Raw genomic sequence first — 21,038 nt, 5'->3', positions numbered from 1 at the left:
TTCCCCTGCCTCATCGTCATGGCCGGTGGCTGTAAATGGCCATATTGCTCGGCTCTGTCACAGCAGTGTCATGGCAACCAGCTGGACGGCCACAGTAACGCTGGGAAGCCGGTCTCAAAAGGCCCTGAAGTGCTATGGGATAACTAGAAAGCATGAGTCATGGACAGAACTAACTGGAAATACCCAGATCCACAAACAAGCGGAGAAGGGACCCAAGTTTTAGCAATAGAAAGTCCTTGATTCATTATTTTCTGGGGGAAAATTCTAATTTACATAGAATCCAGCAACACAAAAACATGGAAACTGCAAACAGAATGACCAACAAATCAAAATCAGACACAAAGCTGTGAAGCAGTTTAGTAACTGGAAACTCTTTGTTAACCAGTGTATTCATGCTGGATTTATGCTCATATGAAATCCTTGAGTCCCACTCTGTCATTTAGAATAACAGGCCAAGTCTCGATCCGGCCCAGGCCCGTCTGGAACCAGGGGGCCCGCGGAGAAAGACAAGCCCCCTGAAATGGCCATGGTGCTGGGGCGGCCGGGCAGGCAGCTCACATAGCAGTAAGAGGCGACCAGTGGGACTGGAAGTCTAATTAAAAACACAGCGCCTTTCCAGCAGCTGTGGCCCAGCCCAAAATGGAATCGCTCAACGCAGTCAAAAGAGGGGGATCAAAGAAAGCCCAAGACAAGGAGATTCGGCGCTGTCACAACACGGACGGCAAATTACGCTTTCCTGTCACATCTGAGTCAAAACTATCCACCCAACTTTCTATAGTCCATTCACCCACAGACTCACAGACACACACACACACACACACAGAAACTCCAACACACTCTTCTTCGAGTTCAGCCATCTCTCTCTGGACAGACACAGCAAAACTGTAAAGCTGGTAGGTTTATCCGGATCCTTCTTACCATGACGGGCCTGTGAATCCTCTCGGTCATATCCATACCTCGTTTGCCACGCTCGCCACACCACGGCAAACCAGGGGGGCAAAGCCACAGTCCACACAGCCGGGGGTTATGTGTGTATGTATGACTGTATGTGCGTGAGAGAGTTAAGTGACGACTAGTGTGAGTATTTGTGCGTGTGCCTCTCTGTGTGCAAGTGTGACACAAGAATAAGTGTGTATGAGTGTGTGTGTGTGTGTATGTGGTGTGTGTGTGTGTGTGTGTGTGACAAGAGAGAGAGCCAGAGAAGAGTAGTGTGTGAAAATAGGAGAGCGCTCTCCTAACCCCCAATCCCTTCACACACACACACACACACACACACACACACACACACACAAACCCCCCACCCCTGAAGAACCTGAACCTTGTGTAAAGGAAGGGAGAGCGAGCGAGCGAGTGAGCGAGCGAGGGAGCTGGAGCTGGCCGGGGGTCGGGTTGCAGGACTTGTGCTACATTTGCAAACTGGGGAATTATATTTAGCCCTGGCCGGACAGAAACAGGGACGTGAACACAGTGAGACCCAGAAGGAGGCTCGGTATGCAGCCGTCAGCCATTCAATGCCCCGACTGACGTGGGAGAGGGGCTGGGGCAGCGCCCAGGGAAACCCCCCCTTTCCTTCATCCCTCCCACCCTCTGTCCTGCTCTCTTTCTCTCTCTCTCTCTCTCTCTCTCTCTCTCTCTCTCTCTCTAACCCCTTGTCCATCCGGAAAAGGGTATCAGACAAGGGGATAATATAGGAGGGGCAACACGGGCGCGGGCCTCAGTGGGTCAGTGCAACAGCAGTGACACAAGGACATGAAGCACAAAGATCTATAAGACCAAACACTTGGCGGCAATCAGCACTTAGGCCTCTGAAGTATCTCTGCTGAATAGTCACCTTTCAAAATCCATCGGGTGATTCATTCTGATACCAACTAGGTGTTAGATTTAGTCCAAAACAGTCAGCCACTAATAACTTAATCATGTTTTTATTTGAGTTCTTATATATCCCACCTCAGCAAAGCAATACCTGACGATATCTTGCTCATATCAGACAGGGGTTATTATATATAAATGTTTGTCGATCATGATGTCATTGGGACAAATACATATTGAATCTTGAACTTGGTAAGTGTGAGCCACAGTGATTCACACTTATACCCATTCACTGTGACCTGCCAGCAGTGTTAAAATGGCACCAGGCTGAAGGTGGAGATCTGCAGGGAGAGAGGGGCGGCTGGAGGTCTGATCTGTCCACTAGAGGGCGACCTCTAACTCGGTGACGGGAGCTTCTCCATGGCTACGGAGCTGAAGGCTCTTCCTCTCCTGTGTTGCTAGCTGATGATACACGATCAGTTGGGGAGGGTGAAGAAAGCTGGTGACAAACCCACCAGTTGGCCTGAGCAGCTCCTTGTGCAGCCAGCCACAGCAGCAACTGGTGTTTTACTGGGATTCAAATGCCAGGACTGACAGGAGGACTGATTATACCCCCTCACCACCCCGCTCTCCAAATGGAAACCCTTCACATATGGCAGCAGGATTTCTCTCTTTATTGCCAAATTGGCAAGAAATTATCATGGCTAAAGAGCCATTTGAAAGAAAATGGACTTGATGCCACTCAAAGAGAAGCAGCAAATTGGTGGATGGTTTTCTTCTAAGTTGGATGAGCGGGGCAGATTTCACGGTTTATTAAATGCATGATGGATCTTGTCAGTGTAATAGCTGCCTAGGATTTCATTCATTTGGCATCAGAGTGATTATGGTCACCGACTGTCTGTTGGGGAACAGCGCATCCCTGCTCACTGTAGCAGTATGGCCACAAGGCATCAGTGATTGTTGGATTGATTGCAAAAACAGTTTTAATGGATCTGATGTTATGGGCTCCTCTTGCCCAACCCCCTCATGTGATGTTTTATTATGATGGTGTGTGTGTGTTTGTGATCTATCCTGCTATGAAAGCACGTAGTTATGGGCTGTTGATGACATAGCACACAACAGACTACTCATAAAATGGTTTCAATTTTGATTTCCAAAGAGATGAACAGAAATTTGGAAATAAAAATCCCAGCTGCCATCAAATTGAGTTTTATTTAATGACAACCTCGCCGCATGCTCCCAGAACAACAGAGGACATGTTGCCTATCTTACAAAACAGCAGTATGACAGTCCTGCCTGTCTTTGCACACCTGAAGACGGACTGTGGTTCTGTTCAAGCCCTCACACAAATGAACACTGCACAAGCACGTAGGTTGCATCCATACACACACACACACACACACACACAGAGAAACACACACAGACACACGCACAAGCGCACAAACACAGACCCATCTCGTCTCTCCATCCCACTGTGCCTGCACACAGAGGGAGATTCAGTGGCCCGGTTGCCATGGAAACCAGGCTGAGTGTACCAACCAGCTCCACCGTTGGTTGATTGTGGTTCTTATGTATTTGTGTGTGCGTGTGTGTGTGTGTGTGAGAGCGTGTGCTTGCGTAGGTGTGTGTGAGACTATAAAGCCTATACAGGGCTGTTCTTTGAGTTGCACAAGGGGAGGCAAACATAAGCTACATGTACAATTACCTATGGAGTGCCAGCATATTTCTTTGATGTAAATAAAGCCTATGTTTGAGCATTAGGTAATTTAGCACTCAGGTTTTTCAGTCCTAATATGGGTGTGTTTGTAGTTACAGACTCATACATTAAATGGCACAGTCACACAGTCCGTATGTGTATGATGTAAAGCATTTAGACTGTTTAAAAACCTGACTTCTTCCAGCGCCAGCACGGATGAGTGAAATGCGGTGCAGTAGCATGAGACATGGGAGCCTATTTATCTCAGGAAGTGTTAAATCATCCTTACTACGAGTAATGAGTTCCTCATACAGTGTGAGTGATTATGAATCCCTGTGCTACTGCTGCTGCCTAACCTGCAGGCCCGGTGCACGTGGTCCTTCACCATGCCAAGTGGAGCAGACACGGAGTTAATGAAGGATGAGGCGGTGGGGAGGGCGGTGTGTGCGGGCGAGGATGCAGCTAACCTTTCGAATCCACAGGAGAGCTCAGCTCCCTCTGTTCGCCGACAGCGAGGGGAGTGTTTTCTTTTTTAGAGCGACACCGGTACCGAGCAGGTAAATGTCATTCGGCGCGGGGCAAATCATTTCCTCTCACAAATGAAGAGGTCAGACGGAAAAGGTGGGGCCTCATTTAGCCGTGACACGCCGTGGCTTTGAAAAATGTCATGTCCAGACAAAGACTGCTGCTCGGGTCAGGAGCGTGCGCCGCCTTAACCCAGCCCCATGAACTCCCCCCAGGAAGGAAATGTTCCTGTCTGGTAAAGAGAGACTTTTTTTGACCCATTATCAGCAGGGAAATGAATCTCTCTTGCTGATAGGTCCCCATCAGCTCATCCTGACAAAGCTGATCAATACTTAACTAGAGAATGGGGGGGGGGGGCGCTAGAAACTCTGGGGGGGCTGAGCCTAACACCAGGGGCAAGAAACCAGGAAGCTGATAATCACCATCTGAGCCCGGGGGGGAATCCCCGCCAGAGAGACGCTTCACCACTGTTTCTCCATCTAACTCAGCTCCAACTCTGCATGGAAACCTCCGCGATGTGACGTTGAAGCTATGTACAGGCGTAGGCATAGGGGGTTCACTGTTGTCACTGGTGATGCTTATCAAAGCCGCATCCGTGTGCGAGATACACTAAGTGGGCTGTGTGACACATGAAGGTGAAGAGAGAAACACAAGGAGATGAAGAAGCTAGGTGGGTGTATTAAGAACACAGTGCATGTTTGAAGACGGTATTGGTTTTCACAGTCACAGTGGATAAAATAGGCAAAGAACAGAGAGCGGTAATATATGAAAAATAACAAATAAACTAGGGGGGAAATTGACTCAGTGAAAATAAAAGTGCAAACATTGGGGCAACCGACACCCCTTTAATTCTGCCCTCAGATCAGTTTCCCGCTTGTCATGGGTGTCAGGGATTTTAAACCAAATTTGAGTTTTTTGGGGCCTATGTGCATGTATTCTTAGGCTTTGTTAGAATAACAAACCTCATATCATTCATTTGAACATAGCTGTATTGACCTGACCTTTTGAAGTATTGAAGTGACCTTTCCCATGTTACCCTATTTTCGTGTATTCTTCCCTCAACCCTAAATTTGTGTGGAGGATTTTACTCTGAATTCTAGTAATGATGCAGAAAAAAAGATCCAGCTGGGCTTTACTTCCAAGAACCAAACACTTCAGTATTAAGTGGATCTTGTCATCACATGTTAGGGAATTGCTTTCCTGTTTGAATGTTCACTGATTTAAGGATGAAGAGCATATATATATACACGCAAGGATTAACATATGATTTAGACCTACATGCAGTAATATACACTCAAGTATTATAAAGTAGCATTTATCTGAGAAATGAGGAACTTGTTTGATTAGAACTATATAACTACTAAAGTTTGGGCTGGTAAAAGTTAAGCATTATAACTGTATAGTGGGTCAGTGGTATGTGGATTGGCAAAATGTCTAATGTTCTGGGTGTAAATGTTCTGGGTTGTATTGTGTTGTATGTGAAAGATACACTGCAATATGAAAAATCTTGTAAAACCCAGATTTAAGGGATGATTTGGTGCTGAATAGTGTCTATATAGTGAGTATCTATTCATCTTTCATCTTTCATTCCTTTTAAATTTTAGTATTTTCAAAGGAATTGAACTAACTCTCCCCCTATCATTTACTCACTTTACTCAACATTCTGTTAGGCAGATAGGAGGGTTTAGTTGCCTAGAAAATTCACTTAAAGGCCAGGTGCACCAAAAGATAGTGTCATGGCTCACTTATCAATAACTATTTGACAAACCATACAAGTAAACAATATATATATTTTTTAAAGATAAAGATACATTTTTTTTTAAATCTGAATGCAGGGGGAAACAATGAAAACAAGAATGAGGGAAAATGAAATAGAATCGGTGAGGAGGATCCTACAAAACAGATTTTGTAGGATACATATTTTGACCTTAAACTTCCATACGATTCTTCACGAAATAAAACAAGAAGAAAGTTGGGGGCCTTTAGTCTAGCACCCGGATTAGCTTTTCATCAGCGGCGGGTGCTCTGAGCGAAGGATTAAGGCTGAAATGTTACCTGTCGGACGAAGCTGTTGGAGGTGGTGTCAGAGGAGGTGCTTCCATCTGAGCGCTTAAATCGGCTCTTCCTCTTGGCATACTTTCCCTAAAAAAAGGAGGATTTGGGAGGGGAGGGGAGAGGAGGGGAAGGGGGGGAGGTCAAGAGGATTTGGAAGAAAAGAGAAAAACACAAAAAAAAGTTAGATGTATGATTGCCTTTACCTTAGAGATCCCCGAATACATCTTGATATCCTTCTTAGAAACCCTTGTTGTTAGTCTTTGGGAGCATGACAACCGTTAACATTTGGTTTACCATTTGTGAAAGCCTCTGAACATGATCAGACAGGCAGATAAGAGGGAACAGCCAGCGATGTAGCAGCCCGACTCCCAGATTGGAGAGGGAGTTAACCAGAGAAATCGTGTCCTGGTCTCATTCCAGTCTCGCCATGCACAGGCTTCATTACTGGTCATTATTCATGTCCTGATGTAAACTGGGACCCTGTAATCTGATTGGCAGACCCCTGGCAAATGGCCTATCCGGGTTGGGCAGAGGCCGCACATTGCATTACGGGCCCACCCTGTCCGCATCACCATGGCTACACAATGCCGAGTAATCGCATTTATTGGCAATCAAGAGCCCCGGTGGCTTAGACTGCCTGTGTTCCTCCAGTGTGTAAAAAAAAAAAAACACAAGGAACTGCTTGGTCACGATAATGGTTACAAGCAAACAAGGCACAGAAAGATACAGTATGTAAATGTGACCAAACATATGTTAATGTGTTAATGTGACCTTGTTTTTAGAACTAATATTGCATTATATTAGTGCTGGTGGGATGTACAAGGCTACTTGACGTCCTGTAGAGGCTTCTCTCTTCTTATTATTTATTTATCCAATAGGAACAGTGCATATTAATTAACATCTAAAACCAAATATGCCAGGTTTAGCCCCACCAGGCTAATTTCCATCTGTTGTCCCTTAGCAGGTTGATGTCACAGTTAAAACACGTCACACACTCTTGAAAGTCTCGTCATATATGTTGACTGCTGTGTGGTTATTGTCGTGAATTTTTTACCATTGCTGCAAACAAAACAAAATTTCCCCTCAGGGAGAATAAAGATTTGACTCGACTTGACACACCCAGCACACATGTGACACTTCCATGGATATTACTTCACTGGGGGTATAGCTCAGTGGTAGAGCATTTGACTGCAGATCAAGAGGTCTCCGGTTCAAATCCGGATGCCCCCTGCTTTTCTGTCTACAACGTTTGCGCTGCCCTACACATGAACATGCATGTCCAGCTCTAACGCTTGAATCTCCATGTGTGTAATCTCTCCACTTGATGGAAAACACCTCGGACAGCTTTTGCCCTCTGACCTGTTTTTTCTTTTTCGTACACGCTGTAAGAAACAAGAACATCCACCAATGTTCTCCCACACACCTGCTCCAAGCAAACCGACGCCCCCACCTCCCACACACGCACACACACACTCACACACACATGTATGTACACCTGAGTCAACAATGAACTTTATCAGTCAGCTGCACACTACTAGCCCACTTAAAACTTCAAACATGTCCACAGTGTCTGTGCATCTCATGGCTATGCTTTGATCAGCAGGAGAAATCCACTGCTAGTTAACTACCCAACAGCAGTGATCTCCCTCTACCTGTAGCTGTAAACAGTATTTCTTATCATGGTCATCGTCGTCTGAGACGGGGCAGGACAAGGCCTTCGGATGTACGACCTTTCCAGCGTTCACAGAAAAAAAAAACACAATATCAGACACTCGTTCCCAAAGACTGTGTTCAGGAATTCGTTTGAATTTCATTTCGACGTCCTGCGGTTCAAAAGTAATGCCACTAGCCTTGTGTGTCATACTTGATTTACTGCTGTTGATGGGCTGCATACAGGGCAGGAGGTCGCACAGCAAGCAAACTGTGATACACCCTACAAGTTAACAGTTGAATCACACTGTCACCGTCTTACAAACTCCTGCAGCTAGTTGGAATATCCTTCCTGTCTTAGATGTTGAAATTGATACTGATTGGTAATACAGGAGACATTTTTTGTGGGTGGCAAATCGAAATGGGCAAACCTGGGGCTTAGTCGGGGATTTGCAAATATGACAAACCCAATGTGGATTGTGGAGAGCATAGTATGGTGATAAAACATACTGATGGTCATTGCTGTTGGCAAAATTGTTCCATCTACACTGCCTCAAAAATGCATCGTGGCTGTCCACCTAGCAACGCGCTGTCATTTATCACAATGGTGAAAATATAATGATTACATTGAGGCGTGCTGCGATACTTTGATCATTTTGTGTCTCTGTGAATTAAACAAAGATTCTGACGAAGAAGGGTGACGGAGGAATTACAGCATTGTGTTTATTTTTCCATCAACAAACTTCGCCTCTGTCACAAGTTCACAACTGAGTTTGGGCGGGGGGGAAAAGAGTGCGTGTGTGTGTATGTGTGACTGGGTGGGTGGGTGGATGTGTGTGTGTGTCTATGGGGCGGGGTGGGGGTCTCCTCAGCGGAGCCGTGATGGGGCGAGTTCCCGACAGCAAAGGGCAGGGAAATGCCAGAGGAAGTAGGGAGGGGAGGCTTCCTGTTGGTAAACAGAGGTTAAGTGTATAATTAAAGAGGGGTCTGGTGTGAGCGGGGTGGGGTGGGGAGGGGAGGGTGGGGGGTGGGAAGTGAGGGTGGGAGGGGGGGTGGGAGGCGACAACATCACTGTAATGTAATGCAACCCTCACAGTCTACCCTTCCATGTAATATTCCACTCTCCCAGAGTTCAACACTGCTCCACTGTCTCTGCCGGTCGACAAACACAATCTTTAATCTAAGCAAACGTCCCCTCCCTCCCTCCCTCCCTCCCTCCCCCTCCCCGCCCCGGCCCTGATTCGGATCAGTTCAGCATTCTCTGGCCACAATTCACTTATTCTGCTGTGTATTGGGATGGGGGTGGAGGGAGGCGGGGTGGGGTGGGGGGGGGTTAGTAGATCCAGGACTCCAGGATATTAGAAATGCGGTTCTCTGCTTGTCTCCCCACAGCTGAGTTATAAATACATATGCCAGCGTGACCCGCTGCAGGTCTGCATGAACTTTATATCTAATTGATCAGAGGTGCCACACACGAACCCGTTCCCTGCTGCCTGGCACAAGGAGGGGGTCCATCTGTTTCTCACCACCGCCACGCAAACGGATAGAGATCTGATTGCTAAAAACAGACAGGAAGAGGTGAGATGGAGAGAGAAAAATAGACAGTGGGACATTCAAAGCAAAGTGGATACAAAGGCTGAGGGAATATGGTGGTTTTGAGGAGGGGAGGAAATAGATGAGAAGGGGATGGGAGCAGTGGGAGTAAAAAGGAGAGAGAGCAGGATGTATACTTGGCATGGGTTTAGGCTCTGGGTTGTTTTATGCTGCTGTCTGTGGTGGTGTGGTGATTTTTTTTTTCTCTGAAAAAAGACAATGATGGAGCTGAGTGTGGGCGTTTTTGTTCTGGACATTCTCATCATTCTGTATTCCTCCCATTTAAATTATTATGACTAATCTTGCCCACAAGTCCAGCCACATCATAGCACTTCCAAAAAGCTATTTGCATCATGTGAAAAAGTTACACTGTCCAAAGTTTTGGGCTAACATTTTGTGTAGGAAAGGAATAACATAACTATTCAATATAGGGTATTCAATACACCAAGTGGCATAGAAGTGTGTGTGGTTTTTGGAAATGTGTCAGTGAAAATGATCTCTGGTTATATTTACTGTAACAAATTTCATGACGGTTTTGGTGGATGTAAGACTGGGAATATTAGATAAGTGTATTACTTTACAATTTCTGCTCATGTCAAGTATGAAAACTTAGAAACCATCCATTAAGCTATTTCACATTAGATTGGTTAGACTGTCCTCCAGCTGGTCAGATCAAAATTTAAAAAGATTAATATTCATCCGATTTGTTAATTACATATTAGTTACACCAAGGCGTGGTTTTCTCCTCGTTAAGCACCCGGTAGCAGACAGCATATAGACAAGCCTTACATCACATCTCCACATAATGTGGTTACCTGCACGCTGGCGAATTATTAAAAGCAATCCAATTACGGGTTAGACGCAGGCCATGGATGAAATAACACATCCCAAACCACAGGAGGCAGAGACTACAACCTGTAAAACGCCAGACTTGAAGCGCGCTCTACCTACGAGACGAAATTATTCAATCAATCCATGCTTCTCCCTCTCAGAATTCATTATTACATGGATGGGAATTCACGCTTAAATCAGTGCCGCGTACACTAGAGAAACAGCATTTTAGACTCCGCACGGTAAATCACTTTAATTGTGGAACAACCTGTTAAGCTTACGAAGTCAAACACGCTCGGTTATTGTCAAAATAGCCCTTCCCCGCAATTAGCGTCGGTCTGTACAGAGTGTTTCCGTTCGTCTGTCGATAATATTTGATTTTCCTCCATTTGTTTCACGCTGTCTTACCTGCGTGTGTGGATGATGGTCGAACATGTCCATTTGGATCTCCTGGGTTGAGGTCGAAGGCGTCCTGGACATACTACTTTTCTGTACCATTGATTTTACTTTTTTTTTTTTTTATTCTATGCTGTGTTTCGTGTGTTTATGATGGTATCGACATAGTCATTTTCAGCGAGAGTAACGGAGCTGTTTTTCCTCGGTTTATCTATCTAGGCTGGTCCTTAATATAATGGCAACAGCTGCCTCCCTCCAGCCTGGCGTTGCGCACTGGCGCACCAGGCTTTTTACACTAGCGTCAATCCCACAGAATAACAAAACGTTACTTCCTGTCAGTACCTTCAAAATAAAGCCCTTATTGTCGTCATTTTTACGGAGGAATCTGTAGCCACTAATATAGTTTTTCCTAAAATGACCTTTGTACAGCATATATTCCTACCTATGCAAGAGGCGATATATAGCCTATACATTTATATAGGGTTGCCAAACACAGACAACGACTCACCATTGACTTTTGTCCATAGCAGTGTTATAGATATTGGCTGTAACATTGGATAATTAGGCAATTCCTAAAGACTGTAAAATGGAAACTTCAGTACTTTACAATGTGAGCCAGAATAAGCCACCACCTAAATTCCTTGTTGCCATATGTGTATTTTTTGTATCTATTCAACAGTTTCACACTACATTCAGCATAATGATGGCACTGAGTATTCTGATGGTTTTTGTTTTCATGCACACCTCAGTACTTTCATTCATTAATTCATTCATTGTCTTTACCCACTTATTATTCAGGGTCAGGGTAGTTCTGCCTATCCCAGCATACATTGGGTGGAAGACAGGGAAACACCCCGGACAGCTTACTAGTCCATCACCGGGCCAACACAGATAGACACACACTCGCACTCTTACATACCTATGGATAATTTAGAGTCTCCAATCCACCTGACTGAAATGTAGGCTATTTGGTAGGAAACTGGAGAAAATCCGCACAAACTCCACCCTAGGACTGGGCGATATGGTTGAAATCAATATGATGATAATCATAAGGATTTTTCTCGATATCAATATATATCACGATATGGTTAATGTATGCAAAATCACGTTAAATAATCAAATTAATGTTCATCTCATTGAACCGAATGGTGAAGTTAGGTGTGATGTCAAACAAAACAGAAATATTCAAATAATATTCCTACCATACCTCATTTTATGAGTTTTTAAGTAAAATTTGCTTGTCATCATCAATTTAGACAGCAGAAATGTGTGTCATGATATTAAAATATCTTCATATCATCACAATATTATTCCACTGAAAAACAATAAACGATAATATTGATATAATCGTTGAATTATCGCCCAGCCCTACTCCACCCAGAAAGGATGTTACCAGTGAGCTACTGTGTCACCCACCTATGCACTTCATTATTACTATTTATTTTATACTACCACTGCCACTACTACTAAGAATATTTTTTAATGTGACAAAATATATGCTTTTATTTTGAAGGCCATCTCGCCTAACTACCGGTATCGCTCTGTCTTCCTCTGTTTGTCTTGACGCAGATTCTTTCCCCCTTGGACAATACAGACCAGCGCGCTCGACAGACTCCAGCTGGGCGCCGAGGTCCACGCCCCGCTGAACAGACCCCACCCTCACTTATCGATTGATGAGAGACCAACAGGGCCGATGCCTCTTTTTGGAACAGTGATGGGGTTATTATGGGTGGACAGTTACTAGACTGACAGACAGTTAGGCGCAGCCAGGGGTTCCCAAACTGGGGTTCATGGACCTCCAGGGACCCTTGAGGAGGGTTGTGGGGTTGGGAATAGTTACATTTAACTATTATTTATTTGATTGGAGCAGCAGATTGGCCTAGTTGGTTAAAGAGGCTGATCTACAACCAGAGGACCTGGGTTCAAGCACTCATGTCGGCATGCGTCTGTCCTGCTGAAGTGCCCTTGAGCAAGACACTGAAGCCCTACTGGCTCCAGGGATGCTCTTCTGTAGCTGAGTGTTTGTTCTGACCTGAGATCAGTAACGCATCACATCATCATTATTCAGAAGAAGTTAGCACTGGGAGGAAAATGGCCAGATGAAGAAATGATCAGAGGTTTCAGAGACAGGCGACAACAAACCTTCTCAAAATGTGGGTCCCTGGGACAAACCTGGATCATATGGGGGTCTGTGATCTAAAGCATCTCTACATGGAGGTCTTTGATGTATGGGATAGTTTGGAAACACTTGAGCTATGCCCCAATCACAGACATATCTCAGGGTCATTTTACCACTCACTTTAAGTATTTGTCTATGATACTCATCTGGCCCTCAATCAAAATCCATAACAAAAGGAACAACTCTCTTATTCACACTAATTTGTGTTATAATTGAGATGTACAATCTGGACTCAAAACATTCCCAACTTAGTTTCATTTTATAGCCTTGACAACTGATCTGAATCGCATGTATCCTAAATGATATAGCCTACAGTCTTATAACCCTACATATAAATACCTCTACAACTCCAGGATCATGGCCGACATCTCCCACCCCATCTCTTCCAACAATCAGAACCAAAACAACCAGGCACAAAAACTAGCTTTTTTCCCCAAGCGGTGGTCCAACCTTCATGCAGCACAATAGACAACAGCACTCTACTGCACCTACTGTCATATAACCACTTCTTATATACTCAACTGGCTGGATAGATAGATGTTTATACTCTACTTACACCATTCCAACTCAAGTGTCCAGCTTTTCTTTTATTATTTTTTACATCCTTGCAGTGTTCAAAACACTCAGTCCCCAGTGCAATATTCCCTCAATCTGTATATATTTCTGTTTATTCTTTTTTTCACTGACTTCCACAGCTGCCTATCAGTGCAATCAATCAATTCCAACAGAGAAGCATGTGTATACTGTATAAAAAAGAGATGAATTTACCATATTGTGTTTTTTACATAATACTTCTACTTTTTATAAATGACTTAAACCTATATACTTTCTTTTCTATACTATTTTGATTCCCCAAAATTATGTTTAATGTGACCCACCCACCAAGTAAAATTCCTTTTATTTGCAAACTTATTTGGCTAATAAAACTAATTCTGATTCTAACATTCAAACCTATAGGAGCTAACAGTGGTTACTGAGGGATGGAAGAGCGTTACTCATTCACTTTCCTCTTTAACATTTTCCCAGCTGAACTTGTCAGCTATATTAAGATGTTTGAAAAAAGTTTGGGGCCAAAATGTAAGTAAGTAAGTAAGTAAGTAAGTAAGTAAGTAAGTAAGTAAGTAAGATTTTATTTATATAGCACCTTTTTAAAACAAAGTTACAAAGTGCTTCACAGGATACAGAAATACAAAAATACAATACAGAAAAAATAAGCAACATAAATATACAGCAATATACAAAAAGATAAATTACAGCTCCTTTACAGGGAAGGCAAGTCGGTAAAAATGGGTTTTTGAGAAGTTTTTTGAAGCCATTTACAGATTCAGCTGATCTAACAGAGGGGGGGAGACAGTTCCAGAGGGACCGGGCCCTAACGGCAAAAGTGAAATCACCCTTGGATTTGCGGAGGGAGCGGGGTATAAATAAGAGACCTTGGTCGGATGATCTGAGAGGCCTAGAGGTGGAATACGGATGCAAAAGTTCGGAAATGTATGAAGGGGCGAGACCATGTAGGGCCTTGTATGTGATAAGTAGTATCTTGAAATCTATTCTATACTTTATGGGGAGCCAGTGAAGGGATGCGAGGATTGGTGTAATGTGGGATCTACGGTTGGTTTTGGTTAGCAGCCTGCAAGATGCAAGATTGTAGTATGAAAGGTGAATGATTTATTCTATTGTCATGGGCTTTATTACATTACAGTGCGGCATTGTTGGAGTAAACAGTCACACTGTAAAATAAATAATGAAAGTGTGATTTTTTTCACTGTGTATCACTTCTGTATTTCTTTAATATCCACTGCTTTAATTTCTGTTTATCATGAGGCTTTGTGATGCAATAAACAGCCATTCTAGAAGCTGGTCAAGATGTGTCTGAGGTTCACGATTCTCACATGAACACAACTGTTGAAACCTGTTTGGGAAAAAGATAACACCCAAAGAATAGAGTAAAGGATATTTTACTGATTGATATAGCAAAAAACAAACAAACAAGGAGAAGCATGAGCGCCACGACATGTTCAGTTATTAACAAACTCCGTCTGGAGGGAAAACTGTGTGACGTGGTGATCAGAGTCGATGGCGTTGAATTTAACGCCCACAAGATCGTCCTCTGTGGCTGCAGCTCATACTTCCGGTGAGTTGGTTATCTCAGCAGGGGTCTTTAAAGTTATACAAAAAAACAGGAAAACAGAGGCGTACTTCCAAAATGAGAATAGTGAATCAACTCAATCGGAAAAACAACACTAAATAACCGAAGTCTTACCCCATAATTTCTCACTGCATTACTTGTGTCTATGTCTGTAGATGTGAGGGGGCGTGTTTATGTGTTTTGCATGCGTGAGTATGTGTGTATATGTGAATATGTGTGTGTGTTGGTGTGTGTGCGCACATGTACAACATGAGAGTGTTACATACTGTTTATTTTTCCACCCCCTGCCCTCCTCTCCCTCCTGATCCCACAGAGCTCTCTTCACCAATGGCTGGACGACCTCAGAGCAGCGGCTCTACAACATCCCCGGCCTGTCGCCCAGTATGATGCGCCTCATCATCGAGTATGCCTACACCTGCTCTGTTCCGGTGACGGAGGAGAACGTGGTGGAGCTTTTGGCAGCTGCGGACCAGTTCTCGGTCATGGGCATCGCCCAAGCCTGCTGCGACTTCCTGGAGGACCGGCTTTGCCTGGAGAACTGCGTCGGCATCTGGAGGCTGGTGGACCTCTACAGCTGCCCTGACCTGCGGCGCAAGGCCTACCTGTTCATCCTGCACCACTTTGAGGAGATGCTTCATGTCTCTGAAGAGTACCTGGACCTCCCTCTGCAGCAGCTGGCTGGCATCATCCAGAAGGACCAACTCAACGTGAAGCAGGAGAGCACGGTGTTTGACGTTGTCGTCCGCTGGATCGCCCACTTGCCTGAGAAACGCAGCGGTCACATCTCTGTGCTGTTGCCCATGGTAACTGAGAAATGGACAATAAGTCAACTGTGGCTATATTCAGTTTACATCTTTGGCATTTAGCTGCTTGTCCAGAGTGACTTGCAATGAGTGCACCAGTAGAATAGTATAGACAGTTCCCAGCTTCCCAGTGTTAAGGTAGCCAATAGTAAGGAGTGCAAGTGTCAAAGCTTCAGCATCCAGATGACCGATGTAACAGATATTCCTGTGTTCTTATCATATTGTAGAAGTACAGAATATAATCCCTGCCTCATCTCACAAGTCTATTTAGACTGTATCTATCTAACTGCTGTCTTCTTGTCTCTGTCCAGGTCCGCCTGGCCTCTTTGACTGCTGACTACTTCCTGAACAGCGTGAAGAACAACGCTCTGGTGAAGGACAGCAGCGAATGCAGGCCCATCATCATCACCGCTCTGAGGGCCATTTGCGATTTCAACATGAAGGGACCCTCCAAATCTGATTGCTGTAACCCCCTAACCAACCCACGCCTGCCCTATGCCTTGCTATTGGCCATCGGAGGCTTGACTGGCGGTCGTCCGACCAATGGCATTGAGGCGTACGACGCCCGCGCCGACCGCTGGGTCAAAGAGACCAATGATGCGGGGAGCGCTCGGGCTTACCACGGTGTTGCTGTCCTCAACAGCGTGGTCTACTGCATCGGTGGCTTTGACACTTTTGCCTGTTTCAACAGCGTGTGCAAGTTCAACCCAGTCACCCGCACCTGGCAGCAGGTGGAGCCCATGAATTCGCGCCGCTGCTACGTCAGCGTGGCTGTGCTGAACGGCTACATCTACGCCATTGGAGGCTTTGATGGACACATGCGACTGAGAACTGCCGAGCGCTATGACCCTGAGACCAACAAGTGGACCCAAATTGCGTCCATGCTGCAGAGGAGGAGCGATGCCGGTGCCACAGCACTCCATGGCAAGGTGGGTGGAGCTGAGGAACAGGCAGAAATAACAATAGAGACAACAATAGAGAAGCATAATGGAGACTGGAACATTGCCAGTTGACTCCCAAACTCTGAGTTGGGAAAGTGAATACAAAACTCTCTCTTCTCTCTAATTGCTCCAGTTGAACTGCTCAGTGTTTGCACTGGGCAGTTAGCAGGTGTTAATGTGTTTAATAATGTAAGTGTGAAGCAGGGTGTCGCTGACAAAGAGCATCGTGCTCAATCCACCTTCCCTGGATTAATGAAAGTAAAACAAAAACCTGCTGCCATTGCAGTGTTCTTCACTGAATTGAAAGTTTACATGACAATTTACACTGAGTGAATTTCATGACCCTTGGACCAGTGAACTCTGTTAGATTCCTTTTTCTATCATAAATTTTCTTTAATCTATTTCAAGAACACATGGGCATCAGTGAGAAAATAATCCTCCCTATCTTCATTCCCAAAACACTTCTTTATTTGCAGATAGGTGTTTGTTCTCCAGCATCAGTGATAGGCGAAACTAACTGACATTGTTGTATTAATTCTCCCTAGGTGTACATTTGTGGCGGTTATGATGGGTTTCTGTACCTGCAGACAGCTGAATGCTACAACCCCGAGACCAACCAGTGGACCCGGATCGCCCGCATGAGCAGCAGGCGCAGCGGGGTGGGGGTCGTCGCCTATGGAGAGCACATCTACGCAGTAAGGAGCACACAAATACTGCATTCATTCACATAGAGCTCAGAGGACTTGAGAAACGTGAAGGAACCTGAAGTCTGACATTAGAGGCCTGTCACTGAGAGGTTTGCTTCCCAGCGGTTACAAATGAGACGCACCATGTTGGAGGCCTCTATTTTGTTTACTTATGACTTCACTTGGGAAAAGAATTACAGACCTGTGACTTGACTTTGATGTGAACTTTGTGGTGAAACTTATGACTTGTCTCGAGACTTCATTCTCGCGAGTTTATTAGTACTTGGGAAGCTATGACTTGAGACTTGCTCAGGGTGTCCTAAACCCTCTCAAAATCCATCCCCACTGAAACATAGGACTCATACTCCTTTCCTCTCCTAGGTGGGCGGCATCAATGGCATCAACTGCCTGAGCAGCGCCGAGGCCTACGACCCGCGGACCAACACGTGGCGCCCCGTGGCCTCCATGTTCAACGCCCGCAGGAACTTCGGCATCGCGGTGGCGAACGACCAGCTGTTTGTGGTCGGAGGCTTCAGCGGCCTCACGTCCACCTTTGCCGTGGAGCGCTATGACGAGAAGACCGACGAGTGGGTCGACGCCCACCACATGGAGACCGCCCGCAGCGGCTTAAGCTGCTGCGTGGTGCACGGAGTCCCCGAGGTGGACGAGGACGTCCCGTCTGTCATCTGAACAGACCCGCAGCCGGGTCCTGCCACATGCCTGTCCATCTCGGCATGACTACCGAGTGGCATGTTTAACATAAAATAAACTAAAACTGAATTTGCTTTTGAATTAGGCTACATAAGAGCGGTCCTGTTTTTATTCTAATGTTTTTTTTTTTGTTTTTTTTTAAAGAATTTTCAGTTTGCATGACACCTCCATATGAGCTCAACTCGGTATTTTTCGGCAGCCTAAGTTTATAGCCCTGCAGGGTCGCGGTCTTAAAAGGTTGATTTACTGACAGAGCTAATTCAAACATAAATACAGAGCACACTTTCTATATATATAAAATATATGGCATGCTGCATTAGCTGGAGTAACAAATCAACGAATTAAACAAAAGATAACATAATGGGCAGACATGGAATGACTCATATGGAGAGCTTCAGCATGAAAGTCACACTATTACAGTGAAGCCTTAATTGATGGACGTTGGCGCGATTCTTTTAATGGCAGAATTATGAAGGATACAGCTGTGGATTCAGCAGTATAGAGAAAAAGTCTGGAAATAATTTGCAAGACAGCGAGGGCTGATAGAGTAAGATGACAGGACTGAAGGATATACAGTATGGGAACAAGATGAGCTGCTATAGGCCTACTCCTACCAACCACATGCTTAGATGCTTAGACCCCGTTCCACTTTCATCTCATCGCCACACCACCATTATCCCATCTATGACAAACATCCACAACTCAAACACACCTCCACACATTCATTTACTGATCAATTAACACATCCCTAATTTGACGATAGCGCTAATTGGCTGTCATAACCATAATTTCTCCAGTAGTCCCTGGTCAAAATCTGTCTCGAGAGGACGGTTTTGTTTTCGTCTGCACAGGAAAAAACCTATTGAGCCAAGTTTTATTCCTGCTTGTTCCAGTTTGTCTCAGATAACGCAACAGCTGCCGCATCACATTTTTAGAAAGATTTACGGGTTTGCAGTCTTGTAGATTTGAACCCTGTTACCGAACCAGAGCAGTGTGAAATAAAAGTGTGAAATACCTATATTTAGAAATATACGCTCGAGGGCAACAGAAGGCATCTTAGTCCAGAAACACCATAGGGGCCGCAAACCTAAACTAACCTTTAAGTTACTCGGAGTGGAGATGGTGATTGCAGTCGGTAGTGTAACCTGGTATTTTGGGTTAGTCGAGGTGAAGAAGAAGTCAAAGTTTGCCTGAAGATCTAGCACCGTGAGCGTGGAGCGTTGCCATGGTGACGGGCTGCTGCAGAGCCCAGAGAGGCAGGCTGTTTATCATTTATTCCTTTAAAAGCACTAGTGACTGAAAATTTGCCACTATAGTAGACTGCTTCTTTTTTTTTAGTCACGTGTCTGTTCTTAGTCACTATTTTACTAGTTGCCATAGTTCTGAATAGGTAGCTATAGTGACTAATTTGTTTTCTGTTTTGACTAGCAGCAATTTAATAACCTAAATACGAGTGTTTATTTTATAGTCACTAGTAACTAATTGCATTTTTGTTTGTCACCTTCATTTTGCATTTTAGGAAACACGTAATTGACAAAATAGTCTGCCATAAGACAGTCAACTCTCTGAGGCACAGAGTCTTTAGTAGCAGGTTTGTCTTGGAGCTGAACTTGTAGAGGAGAGGCTTTGGAGGCTTTGGTTTGTAGAGCAGACAAACCTGATCAGGGCTTGATGGCTTTGAAAAGTCCCTGAATAAAAGCAGCAGTGACAGTCGATCTGATCTGAACCACATGTATCCTGTCCACAGAAAACCAGAATTGCAGTTCTGAACAGAAATGTTGCCGACATGATTGGTTTTGTATCATGGATTTGGAGCCAAGCTCCTCTCTCTTGCCTCTGGGCATCAGGGATAGCAGTGAATGCAGCAGACTTACTACTTTTTATGTGTTTTAAAGGTCAAAGGTCAGGTCTGCTAAATGATATAGAGTCCATTTCTGTACCAGCAATACTTCTGCATGACAGGAGATAGGCTATTTCTCAGTCTACTCAGGCTCTTACTGCTCTTTGGTTATGTAGGGCAGAATAGGTAGGTTATACAAACAATAATGTTCTAGGACGCTGGGAAAATAACAACCATATTTGGCCAGGCTGCTGAAACTGAATGGTATTTCCTGATACGGTAAACCTGTTAAACTCAAAGAAATATTCACTTTCCCTTCAAAAAAAGATAAAGAGTCTTCAGCCCAAAAGATGACAGCTAGCTTACAGCCCTAACAAACATCCCCATAATGTTCCAGCTATATTCAATAGTAAGTTTGTAGTGACCCTTTTGTACTTTATGGTATATAAATATATATATTTTTTAATCTTCTAAGGTATCGCTACAAAATTCCTATAATATTCCTATGGGAGAACTGGTGACCTTTGTGGTATTTTTAATCTGCTATTGTACTATAATATTTCAATAGGGTATTAGATAGTTATTTTTCTCTGTGATATTTGTATAGCAGCCATTTAAAACTGAATATAGGTGTTTTTTTTTTAGTAAGGGAGGTTGAAGTTGAAGAGGCAAATTAAGAGGTTCTTGCTGGCTTCAAGTCAATCACACATGTAAAATGTAAAGATGGAAACCTTTGTTTGATGATGAGCTGAAACTCCATATAATTATGGCAACAACAAAAAAAAGTCTATGTTAATTATGTTGTGGATGGTTTTGCAGGTTGTGGATCAGTCTGGGTCTGGATCCAGTGGCGTTTCTGATCTCAACACTGCCTCCATGTGGCAAAACAGTAGACTGCGGTTATCTCCATCCCACCCATAATGCATTGCAAAAACACTGGTCAGTACCATTATTTTTCGAGAGGGGGATTATGATTTAAGGCTTTAAAGTTAATTTTAGTTAACTTTTATCAGTACCACTTCTTGGTAAATTCTGTCTTTAATTAATCATAGATATTATGAATGTGAAATACTGAAGTCACCCATTAATTCAATCCAACTCGGAGCTGATATCGTGGTGTTTCATGCTCGGTGATGGACTCTCCTCTATAATGGTAGCTCCCAGTCCGACTCTC

At 44.3% G+C, this 21,038-nt stretch overlaps 2 protein-coding genes and 1 non-coding gene across 4 annotated transcripts in view; 2 read left to right on the top strand and 1 right to left on the bottom strand.

Annotated features, from left to right (window-relative positions):
- The window catches only part of cacnb1 (calcium channel, voltage-dependent, beta 1 subunit), a 28,241-nt gene extending 17,458 nt beyond the window's left edge, over positions 1-10,783 (bottom strand). For both annotated transcript variants that reach the window (XM_071539466.1, XM_071539548.1), the window contains exons 1-2: positions 10,568-10,783; positions 6,086-6,172 (exon numbers count right to left, since the gene is read on the bottom strand). In XM_071539466.1, coding sequence (XP_071395567.1) covers positions 6,086-6,172; positions 10,568-10,657 — 177 coding nt within the window. In that variant the 5' untranslated portion in view covers positions 10,658-10,783. The remainder of the gene's footprint in view (positions 1-6,085; positions 6,173-10,567) is intronic.
- On the top strand, positions 7,244-7,315 carry trnac-gca (transfer RNA cysteine (anticodon GCA)). The gene has a single exon. It is a non-coding gene; the product is annotated as a tRNA-Cys (tRNA).
- A 3,951-nt stretch (positions 10,784-14,734) lies between the features above and the next one.
- Positions 14,735-18,003, top strand: LOC139661310 (kelch-like protein 10). Its single transcript, XM_071539784.1, has 5 exons — positions 14,735-14,868; positions 15,197-15,686; positions 15,998-16,615; positions 17,173-17,322; positions 17,695-18,003. The coding sequence occupies exons 1-5, from the start codon at positions 14,735-14,737 to the stop codon at positions 18,001-18,003; spliced, it is 1,701 nt and encodes a 566-aa protein (XP_071395885.1).
- Positions 18,004-21,038: the final 3,035 nt, after the last annotated feature.

The sequence above is a fragment of the Centroberyx affinis genome, unplaced genomic scaffold (genome assembly GCF_046629955.1).
Source record: "Centroberyx affinis isolate AG114_WGS23_722 - 3 ecotype Tasmania unplaced genomic scaffold, CSIRO-AGI_Caff_v1 ptg000019l_1, whole genome shotgun sequence".
Lineage (NCBI taxonomy): Eukaryota > Metazoa > Chordata > Actinopteri > Beryciformes > Berycidae > Centroberyx > Centroberyx affinis.
The sequence above is the reverse complement of the archived record's forward strand: the minus strand, read 5'-3'. Positions and strand labels throughout refer to the sequence as shown.